Source organism: Aptenodytes forsteri, unplaced genomic scaffold (assembly GCF_000699145.1).
Source record: "Aptenodytes forsteri isolate BGI_AS27 unplaced genomic scaffold, ASM69914v1 Scaffold217, whole genome shotgun sequence".
NCBI lineage: Eukaryota > Metazoa > Chordata > Aves > Sphenisciformes > Spheniscidae > Aptenodytes > Aptenodytes forsteri.
In genome coordinates, this window is record NW_008796222.1 from 7,628,323 (window position 1) to 7,640,164 (window position 11,842).

At 38.5% G+C, this 11,842-nt stretch overlaps 1 protein-coding gene across 1 annotated transcript in view; it reads right to left on the reverse strand.

The window, feature by feature from the left end:
* Positions 1-10,994, reverse strand: part of RPF2 (ribosome production factor 2 homolog) — a 13,581-nt gene extending 2,587 nt beyond the window's left edge. Inside the window, exons 1-6 of the mRNA XM_019474621.1 lie at positions 10,868-10,994; positions 9,961-9,998; positions 9,189-9,228; positions 5,985-6,066; positions 5,816-5,892; positions 4,521-4,620 (exon numbers count right to left, since the gene is read on the reverse strand). Of these exons, the coding sequence (XP_019330166.1) occupies positions 4,521-4,620; positions 5,816-5,892; positions 5,985-6,066; positions 9,189-9,228; positions 9,961-9,998; positions 10,868-10,924 (394 nt within the window). The 5' untranslated portion in view covers positions 10,925-10,994. The remainder of the gene's footprint in view (positions 1-4,520; positions 4,621-5,815; positions 5,893-5,984; positions 6,067-9,188; positions 9,229-9,960; positions 9,999-10,867) is intronic.
* Between the last annotated feature and the right edge of the window lie 848 nt (positions 10,995-11,842).

The following is an 11,842-nucleotide window of genomic DNA, read 5'->3' on the forward strand; positions in this document are numbered from 1 at the left end:
GCCCCCCCCAGCTTCTTGTGCACCTCCTCACTGGCAGAGTATGGGAAGCTGAAAAGTCCTCGACTTAGTATAAACACTGCTTAGCAACAACTAAAACATCGGTGTGTTATCAACATTATTCTCATGCTAAATCCAAAACACGGCACTGTACCAGCTACTAGGAAGGAAATTAACTCTACCCCAGCTGAAACCAGGACAGTATAACAAATCGGTTTATTTCATAAGGGACCCGCATCACATCACTGATGTGAACTCCTTGCCTATATAGATATTTTTATTGCATCTAACTAAGCAAGGCTATACATGGGATGGAGCTAGACAAGCCGAATCCGTATGTTTAATGGGAATCTCACACAATAGCCACTACTTAGAACTGCAGCCCTGCCAAAACACGGGAGAGAAACCTAACATTACAGGTGTAAGCTCCCGCGCTGGTGAAACCAAACGTGTAGAAATCCTGACAGGAACACAGTGACGTCCCAGAGATAACTGGGTAGCAATATACACACTACCTAAAAATAAGTGCATGGAGAAGAGCAAATATACTTTCAGAGCAGTAACTTAGTTTTATTAAGCTAATTGGGATAATTGCATTGTCTATTCTTCTTAATATTCAGCTTTAAAGTCAGAAAAATGAAATGTATCTTATTTTGTGTTTAGGCCAGTTCACGCTCGGCTAAACACAGATGAATACAGAGAAGCCATTAGTTCAGGTATCTGTTTAAAGACATCATACAACAAACTGATACTTAAGATTCTTAATCAGAGCCAGATTTGGATGAGTAGAAAGAATGATCAAAACCAGTACAAAACAGATCGAAACTGTATCTTGTCTACTCTTACCTACATTTTCTCTCACTGACTTAGGGAAAAAGTTTAGGTTATCGTTTCTTTCATACCTCCCCTGCAACAAAGCACTTCTGTCCTTTAGGTAAAGCGGTATTCATCATTACAATTAATGTTTTCTCTATTTAATAAGCAACACATAACTATAAAAATAAGACACTTAAAATACTTGCTTAGTTTGCAAAGAGAACACTAAAATACAGGTTAAATACAAAATGAGCCATCTCTAGTGAGGTTCTTATATCAGGCTATAAAAAAAAAAAATACTGTACAATCAGAGAGCTTGCAATAAGCACAGCAATCTGTCCAACATATGCAGAGGGTGGAGAAGGAATGTGACCTTGACTGAGGGAACAAGGTGTGCTAATAAATATGACAGGGCAATGCTGAAACATAGGAGAACTGCTAACAGATGCAAAACACATCAGTCTTTTCCGTTTTCTGTCCCATTTTCAGATCCCTTGAGTAGTTGTCTTTTCCTCCACTACCTTTTTCAAGAGTATCAGCACTGGAGTGACATCCAAAACAAAGTCTTGCTGGCAGATACCAGCTGGAGTCTAGCCAGGAAGTTTCCTTGGTCAATTAAATACTCTCTCTCCTCCTCTTGTGGGTTGAGCTTGCAGTTAGAGGAAAAGTTGCAAATAAAATATTTTGTTCGCTTCTGGCATATATTTTCCCTTCGACTAGTTCTCTGCGGGTACACAAGCTTACATTTACAGTGGTTTTATTGGCAACATCCATCTCCCTTTCGTATTTTCCTGTGGCATCATACATCTTTTTACCCACAGGATGATCTCTTCCAACAAATGCAGGTGGCCAGGAATTTCTGTTTCCTGGCAATGCTAAACAACTGCAGAAACCTTACACTTCAGTACACCCAGAGAGTTGAAGTTTTTTTAATGTACTCTTAATTTACAACTCCTGCTTTGGTTGGACTAGAGACTTGCTTTCTCCTTTCTTTCCATTTGTCGTTCTTTCTTCCCCTTGTGCTCAACATGTTTCCAGAACTTCTAATTTACTTTGTCCTGCAGAGAGCTTCACAGGACCTTTCAATTTCCAGATTAAATTCCTAAATTATTTTGGAGCACAAGTCTATACACTTCTTTTTGTATCAATGCATATTCAAAAGCTGGTAACACTGTAACCTATGTAGCTATGGTTAGCATTAGCAGAGTTCAAACTCTATCCCAGGCATTTCCCAGCCATCCCCTTTCCTAGCCAGAAGGAACCCGCAAATCTTTTGAGACACTCAAAAAAGTCTGTGTGAGGAAGGCGGTATGAAGAACAAGCTGATGGTCAATCTAAAATTGTAGAGGTCTCCTGAAAACCAACATTTTAGAAAGTGTATAAGCAGGTCACGTAGCGCCTAGCCATTTTTAAGATGAAATGGGTGTGCAATAAAAGAACTAGCAAGCAGGCAGTGTTGTAAAAGAGGAAACATTTTATAAATACAAGCATAAAGAGTTATTAGAATTTCATGAACTGCATTCCAAGGACTTACATCGTAAATTAATTCCTACACTACCACATCAGTAGGCAATGAAAACCAAAAGAGAAAGAATGGGATGTCTTTGTCTTCCAGGTCTCTAAAGAAAAATGCAGCTGCCATTTATTTCTCCCAAATAACTTCTTCCACTTCACAATCTAAGCGGACTATAGGGTTTGATTACCATGAAGACAACAATTCACCCTTGCCTTTAATTTTACCAAGGAACTGCTGTAAGATGATATTCCGAACATACATAAACCCTTTTGATACCACAAAAGCCAATGAAAGCTTGGTTGTTCACCAGCATCACTAGCATCACATTGCTTTGGCAACAAGAAGCTGTTAGCCATCTAATATTCCCTCTGGGATCCCAAGAATACTGCTGTAGTAACAAAATATTTGCTGTTTTTATAAAGACATTTCTCTATCTTTCTTAGCAAGAGTGGCAGCTTAAAAGCACTATCTTTTGCAGGAACAGAAAGAATCAGTTCTTCCCTACCAGTTAAGGGCAGTTTTGAAGCAGGTCAAATTATTACCCAAACGATTTTAATTGGTTAGTGATACCTTCAAGCCTTTACACTCCTTAACCTTTTCCTTTGTCTATTGTTTTGCATCTAGGTATTTCATAGAAGTCAGCAGAACATTAAGACCTGGAGTACATTCAAGAAGAAAGACTGGGTGTCCATTTGAGTACATTTGACTGCAGAGTCATTAAAGGCAAATAAATAGGAGAGGAGAAAGGACAGACGAACACCAAAAGAAATAGGATAGGAAAGACTAGTTAGTTATTTGGCAACTATCTAACGGTGCATGTCTTCCATTTAAGCTATCAAGCTATTTGATCATGGGGTGCATGAGCACACCTGGATGCCAATCACCAACATTGTGCAGATGCCTGAACAAGATACACTTCAGAAAATAATGCACCTGCTTCCTGCAGTGTAAATATTCAGAGTGACACAAACGTGCAGTATTAAAACTCGCTTATCTTCATATTCAATATTCACCCACCTTCAAAGGTTTATAAGCACAGTTACTAGTCTTTCATCTATCCCCAAGAACCAGTCAGCTGCATTGAGAGGATGCAAATTTTCTCCTCTCCTGCTCCCTTTTCAGTCTCATTCCAGATGAAACATCTTGCTTTAAGGGATTATAATACTAAGGGGAAAAAAATCTCATTTTTAAGGTCTGTTTCTAAAGAGCAATCATGTATCTGTTTGCCTAGAAAAAAAAAGAGCCCAACCAATATTTATTTTATATGAAAGGGAGGTCTTGCAAAGCTGTAAGATTATGAATTGGTACAACCCAAGAATGGAACTGAAAGAACAAGACTGTTCTTATTGGGCCAGTTTCAGTATTTTACCACAGCTAAAAAAAAAAAAAAAAAAAAAAAAAAGGTAAAGCCCTACTTACTAGATCTAGTTCTAACAAGCAAGACACATTTTTTAAGTGTCAAGAGATACAGTACCATATGACTTCTATGTCCCAAAAAGCTACCCTAAGAGAAGTATAATCCGTTTTTGTAGTTCCCCAGAAAAAAACCACAATGTGCTTTATCTTCCAGAGCCTCCAACCTTGAGATAGTAAAAAACTTTGTGCCAGTTTGTTTACTAAGCTCCAAGCCTGCCCTGAAATTATGACACAGCTATTCTCTACAGCTGATTTTTACTGCACATGTTCTTTCCAAGTACTCTAATCAATGGCACTTTTGTTAGAATTGGTCAAAATTCCAACAGAAAATGCTTTCATTATAAAAACACAAGCTCAATTATACTGATCTGACTTTTTTGTAAGCAAAAATATCCCACTTTCTGAACTTAATCCACTGATTTCAAATTAGATGCTTCAAAAACATTATTTGGTTAGAAAAGTGACGATCCAGTACAATTACAAGGTAAAGACTTTTTGAAAAATGCCAGAATTTTCCCACAATCCAAGTAATGAATTTTAGTGAACACCAAGTTTCAACTTCAGAGTCTTTGAGGCTAGTCTTTTCCCCCCCCTCTAAAAGTCATGATGATTAGTTAACTTTAATTTCATGTGACATGAAACTTACAAGTGCCTGTTCTTGTTTTCTTTCTGTGCTGAACATAAGCAAATGTTTATTGACAAACCAACATTTCCCAACAGATCATATTACTACAGATTTATGCAATCCTACTGCTCAAATAATCAAAATACTGACCAATAAGAAGGCTCTTCAGTCTTCTGTATTCTTCATTTACATCAAACATGTCACCAGCAAATATCAACATAGGTTTTGTTCCTTCAGGACATTTACTGTTCTGCGGAATAAGAATTTTAAAACAGAATAAAAATTCAGGCCGTGTCAGGGAACATATTATTGCCTTAATAGGTGGTTAGCCATTCAACATTGAATGAAAAGTTGTTGTGACCTGTGATCAATATGGACAGAATAGACACATTTTTTTTCATTGAACAACACTGTATGCGTATGGAAGGACTTTGTTTTTAAAAGGGTGAATTGTGTTATTCTTTGTGCTGGATTAAAAAAGAGAGATTCTTCACTATAAAATGTATAAGATAACACCTTTCGGTGAAAACGAGTGAATTTGACTGCAACTACTAATAAAAACCCTAAAATTAGAGGCAGACAAGTCTATTGTACTTCTGACACTGGAGAGTACATGAAAAAGGCTAAAAGAATAGTTTAGTCAATCACCGAATTAAAATTCTGGCCAACAAATACATTTACTTAACTACAACTTCCCTGCTATAAACAGTGTTATGAAGATACACACTACAATCTGACGACTTCAAGGGGAAGATTCACCTTTATAAACCATAATTTCTTCACTATCCCTCTAGACTGTCCTGCCAATTTATACACTGTGATGAGAATAAAGACCATAAAAATTCCTTATTTGTGCAGTGTATGAACTGCTTGATACAAAAGTACACACATATGAAATATGTTTTAGTCTTGCCAAAATGAGCCTAACACAGGTGAATATTCTCTGGGTTTAAATAATCAAGATGTTAGCTCCCCATCTGAATTAAGTATGGTTCCCTGAAAACTGGCATTTACGTGCTACTGAAAGCTAAAGAAAGTTTCAGAATCATCTCAGTCAGCAGAGTGACCCCCTTTAGCTATAATTTGAGAAGAGGGATTCCAGTTTTCAAAGCCTACACCAGTTTATATAGGAACCTACCATGAGCAGAACCTGACTAAGGAATTTTGTAAATGTAACTAATTAAAAAGGAAAACATTAGGAATAAACCAAGTCTAAAAAAAGAATTTGCAAAGAAAGTTGCAAGCTTGCTCAAAACAACCAAAATAAAATAAAAAGCAGAGCATAAAAAACCTCAACATTCTGGGGTACACAAATTAGCAATCGTCACATACGGCATGAAACGCTTTTGTAAACAAATCCTGTCCTTCAAAGCACAGAAAAAGCCAATGCACCAAAAAAATCCACCAGTAGATGTCACTGAAATACCGAATTAGCAATTCCTTACCTTGACATCTTTTAGGGATACAAACTTCTCAATGCCTAGCTCAATCATGTCTAGGACGTGATAGTCAAACATGCGACCTGTGAAAGTAAAAAAAGAAAATCCAGCTATTTAAATATTCATTGAAAACTAGTCCTTTCATCCAAATAAAAACCCAAGTGAGACATATTACCTATTATCAGGTTGTTAGGCCGCTTCTTGTTATGAGAGCCAAACAGAAACAAAGAACAATCTGATTTCTTGGAAAAAAATTCCTACAATTGAGGAAAAGAACAAAACTCATGAGTTCCAGTTTGTAGTGTTTAAAATATTTGGTGAAGGTATACGTCACAAACACGTGAGTTTAGGAGCTGCTTAACTAGAAGAGCAACTGCACTTAACAGAAGAGTTTTGAGCACGTCCAGGTCCACATAAGCTAAAATTGACAGCTGGATTCAAGGTTCAAATAACAATTCGTTTCCTTTTTTTATTTCCCATTGCAGTCTTAAAGATCAAGCCAGGTAATTTTTTCTTGTCGTTTTTATCTGTAATGCCCTTTTTCATAATTCCTCATTATTTGTTTTTACATAAGATACCTTCAACCACTTCTCCTTGCCTGAAGAGTAAGTATTTGCAAGTTGGCTGCAGTTGTAATGCCTCATTTTAGTTACCCAGCTAAGCTTCATGCAGCATATTAGCTTTGCCTAACAGCTTCTTAACAATCAGTTAATTCCCTCCACAGCAAGCCTGGGAACATCTGCAAATATCTAATGTTCTCACACTTGGGCACGAGAGTCCTACTACAGAGCAACTTCATGTCAATTTATTATTTAAGAACAAGATGCTACTTAAAACCAAGCCAGTGGTGACTATCATAGAGAAGATCTTTTCTCCAGGTGGAGTAGATAGAGAACCTATCATGGTATTATGTCCAGAGCCAACATTAAAGCAATTCTTTCTGAGGACGTCCAACTCCAAAGCCTTTTTCTGCACTGCTGCTTCTCAAGACAGCCCCTCTTTCTGTGTATCAACCATAGTTCCCAGATATACACACACGCTATTTATCCAGTACTTCCCAGAAGTACCAGAGTTTCTACACCTACACTTAGCAGTTATGAAGCAGAAAAAGCCACTGCATCTCCTCCCACCCCTGCAACAGCAGCAGCTCAGAGAGGACGTCGCAGCTCTGCCCTTCTGGGAGGTCAGGAGAGACACCCCCAGGAGCAATCCTAGGTTGGATTAATTGCACGTACAAGTCCCACAGCTCAGCACTGAGCTCTGCCACCAGGTCCCTGAAAAGTACTGACTGTAGACAGATCAAGAACAGAACCATACCCTTGAAACACTTGCTCATACAGCTCTGTTAATCACTGCGTGTTGATATATGTAAATTGTCAAACAGCTGTATGATATTTTATTAAAAAGATGCAACAAACTCAAATGCCTCAAATGTGTTCAGCGTATACTGCGACATCCCATACATTGCAAAATTGCTCTTTTAAAAAGATGCCTGTAACCAAAAAAACCCAAACTAACTTGACTTCACTTTCCATATCTTTCTAGGCTCTGATTATTTGTTGACACTGTTCTCAATGACCCAACCCTATTGTTTTGAGGTTACAAGAATTAAAGTTCCCTGAAGGACCCCCTTTTAAAATATCAGAATGATTTTAGCTGCCATGTTTTCCCAGAAATTATCAGAAGTTTAAACCAGTGGTCAGCTAATAATCAGCTAGTTCCTATATGACTGTGAAACCAAGTCATCCAGCTATGGGATTGTAAGAGGTTTAGTTTCAGCAAATAATGCTGCAAATCTTTCCTCACTGCCTACACTAAGTTTGCCATTCCACTGACGATATTTTAGGGACGGCTGCATTACTGCGCTTCTTGCCAAGAACAGAACAGAAGCACATACTACAACATCTCAGCATCAGATTTAATGCAGATTAAGTAACTTTCTACCTTGGTGTATCTATGCTGCAACCACAATGATTTTTTGTTCCTAACACATTAAAAATGCTTTAACTCCACTGTCCAATACAACTTCAGCAACTCCTCTAGCACTCACTATTGGCTGCCTTCACTTTTTTAATCATTAATGATTAATCATTTTTAATGATCATTAAGGATCCTTAGCTATCTCTCCCCTCCTCTCCCTTTTTATTTATGGAGAATTCCTTAGATAAGTTTCCCCTTTATTTTCACAATCACCTTCAGACAAGAAAGTGCGTTTGTGCCTGGTGTGTACACATGAATTTTTTTTTTTTCTTCACACATGGATTTACTTAATACAGCACCCCCAAATTCCCAACTTCAGTGTGCATTTTCAGTTAGTTATTTCAACAACTGCCTCACGTGTTGGAAAACTGACCCTTATCTCCCTATGTGAGTCAGCAGTGGCACAGAGCAAACATTACCAAATCATGATCACTGGGAACCAAACAACTTATTTTGGGATAATTAATTTTTGTCTTTATTGTAAAACCACAGCTGTACATCACTATCTCCTTTCTCTCATTTTGTTGAAGGAAATATATATATTCCTTTTATGACAGACATATTTCAGCAGTTAAAGTAATGCTTCGACTGAAGTGCAAAAGTGTGAGATGTAATCTTAGGATTAGCCCCTCTATTTTTTGCCTTCCTGCTCATAAATAATCTTGACCTTAAAGCACTGAATCAACACCAAATCCAGACGGGGGCATATCACCAAATGTATTTCCAAACACACACACCCTTCCAAAGTACCCTCCAAGCCTCTGAAGAGCCACTTTTGCAACCTCTTTGCAGGCCAAATACACATATTTAACTGAAATTGCGCATTTTTCTGACAGTTCTTGACTGCATGTGGGAACAGAACTCCCAGCGACCATCTCACACTTGCACAGCTGATGCATGTGTTTGCCTGTGGTACTCTGCTGGGCTTTCTTCCTCTATTCAAACACGAGGAACTCACAGAAAGCTATGACCCCGACATTTAACTATTTTAACCTATGAATTCACCAAATTGAAAACAAGTTGTTCATAAGCTATGGCACTTTAGAGGACTGACTTTTAGAAAACCAAAATAAAACACTTCATTCTTCCTTTCATATCAAGCACTGTTACTTATAATAGTGTTACAGACTCCTGCATTTGCCTGTCTGTTTACAGAAACATGCATTTAAGGTAAAGACAAAGTCCTCACAACATAACAGTTGTCTTGCAGCCAGAGGAAAAATATGCCTACCGACGCCATAAATCTAGACATAGCCCTACCTTCAACTTATCCAAACTCCCTGTAAACTTTGTTTCTCATCTAGTTCCTCACAGAGTAATAGTAAATTATCCTCCAACAAAGTTCTTCATGACTTCAAGGCTGTAAAACGTCACAAGAGAAGACGCGGTTTATACTTACCAATGATGTTTGATCCTCAAAAGGCCTAGTAATATTTTTCCTGAGAGGAGGAAAAAGAAAGGGGGGAAAAAAAAAAGATTGAAAAAAGAACAGGCCCAGATAAGCACTTCTAATTAGTTCTCTGGTAACATTCAAATTCTGCATTCTACTAGAAACTCCAGCAGTAGAGGTTCAGTTTTAGTTCAAATCATAAGCCATATTAATACTGCCAGGAGTTCCTTAGTGCCACAATTGCCATTTTAAGTACTTTCCTCCATGTTTCCTGTCTCCTGGGGCCTGACTTCCAGACCACCGCCAGTGACACTTCATAAGCAACTGCCTTCACTTGTTCATCCAATGTTAAATTTAGCTGTTACAATTAATGTCTCTGCACTACATCCATACAGATACTAGGTTCCCATTTTTAGCAAGACGTATCTATCATTATAATCTGTAACTCAAATTTATAAGAATTCAGATATAAGAACTCCAGCCTACCCACTGGACACAGAACCTCGCTAGCTGTTTGCACAGATGAGAGTCAGAGAAGCCAACTGTTCAAGTTTGCTGAATCCTGCTCTGTAACACTTGGCACAGAGCTGGGCTCAGCACCAACACTGATCACGTGTAGCTTGTTTCCAGTCCACTGAAACGTATGATGAATCTCAGACACCTTCTGCAACCCTTTCCATTGTTCAAGCCCTCATGCCAGCCAGCATCTCTATTCATGCTTTGAAATTACCAAATGCTGTCTCATCAGAAGACTCAAAGGTGTCAAAGTGAGACCACTTACTTTTTATACAGTACAGCAAAAGGCTTCTTCACAGCATACTGCAAAAGACAGTTAAACACGTGTTATCTCTAATACATTCAAGTACGCAGCATTGCTTTTTCTAAAACCCTACAACTTACACAATCATGTGAAATAGAGTAATTGTTTGTGCAAGTCAGTCTAGAAAAGAAGTCACTTCAAAAGGTCTGCTTGCAATAATACTCTTCAAGTTAGTAGTACTAATCTTGGTTCCAAATCAATTGCAGAAGGACTTATTTCTAGAAACCAAGAAACAACAAAGTAACTGAGAAACAGCTGAAATCAAAGCCACGTAATGGAATCTCTGCTTCTAGTGGCATGAGGAAAACCAGGGGGTGAACAACCACCTCATTATCATCAGCATAAGATGGTAAGAAAATGACAAAGCAAAGAGAGAAAAGAGTGTAGGAACAGCTACAATATTTTCAGGTATAGAGTTAGGAGACAGGATTGTAATTTTAAGTTTTGGGAGAGGCTGAAAGCTCCATATCAATACACACAAGCAGTTTACAGGATTCTGGGATATGACTTCAGCTGTGTGATCCATGATCCAATTCTGTACATAATTCTCTTGTTTTCAAATGGACTTGCAACACTTCACCTTATATACCAGACAACCATGGAAAAAAATAATAATGAAGAGAATAAGCTCAAAACTTATGGCAAAGAGGAAATAGGGGGAAAAAAAAAAAATCTCTTTCGAGGGGTACGTAATAACACCTTTGGAATACCAGTCAATCTGAAATTTGGGGAACAGAGAGAGTATGAAAATAATCGATCTTGTGGCAGACAATATGCAAACTGTAAGAAAAAGAGAAAGGAAGGTACCCTTGGCATAGCACAAAAGGTAGTACAATTAAAGGTTGCATACGTATGTCCAGCGACTTACAATGTCTTTAAGCACTTCAGTCACTGTTAAGTTCGCATTTCCTCCTTTTATGAGCATAGCATTTTTTGTATTTTCTTTAAGTTTGGGTTCTCTCTTCTCAAGAAATCTTTTTGCTCTCTTAGTTTTAGGCTTTCTGTAACAATAAATTAACAGTTAAAAACTTAATATTAGTAACAACACCCGACACCGCAGAAAACAGTAAAACAAAACAAGAATTGGAACAGGCTGTGTTCAAGTAACTTGTTTCAGCGACTCAAACTAATCCCAACCCGCAGAATTACAATCAGTGCTAGAAGCCCGGTCTCCGATGAACGTGTTTGACTGCCACTCCTCTTCCTCTCTGTCCCCCCAAGCCAGCAAAAGTGATTTTACAGTCTTGGGCTTTTCAGTTTCTGCTAATTTAGAGCTTAAGCTATATCAGAATTCCCACAGACTACTGACAGGCTGAAAGCTTCCCTCACACCAGCTCCCTCCCCAAGTCAGAGACTCGCATATGAGAAGAAAACGAAGTTCCTCAGAGACCACCGATGGCATCCAAAAGAAAAGCTCAGGTACGGCGCATCTGGCGGTACGAAGCAGAGAGCAGTACCGTGCATTATTTAGGTGAAGTACACCAGCCTTAGCAGGGGCACAGAGCTTATATAAATTAAGAACTACATGGCTTAAGAACTACATTCCTCCACTAGATGAACGTAAAGTTTTTAGTATCTTCTCCGAGAAGCGTTATGTTTACTTTCTTTTAAAAAACGAACAAACAAGAACCCGCACACAGGTACTTCCAACTATAGATGAAGATAGCTCTTTCAAGCGTACAGAAATACATAAATTCAGCACCAGCTGGTCACCACGGTCCCTTTAAGTTACCAACTGAGCGAGGGCCACCAAGAAAGAGACGGCAGCGCCCCGTTTCCCTCCTTCCCGCTCGTTTTCCGTAGGCCTTTTCTCTCCGCCGGCCTCCCCCCTTGCAACCCTCCC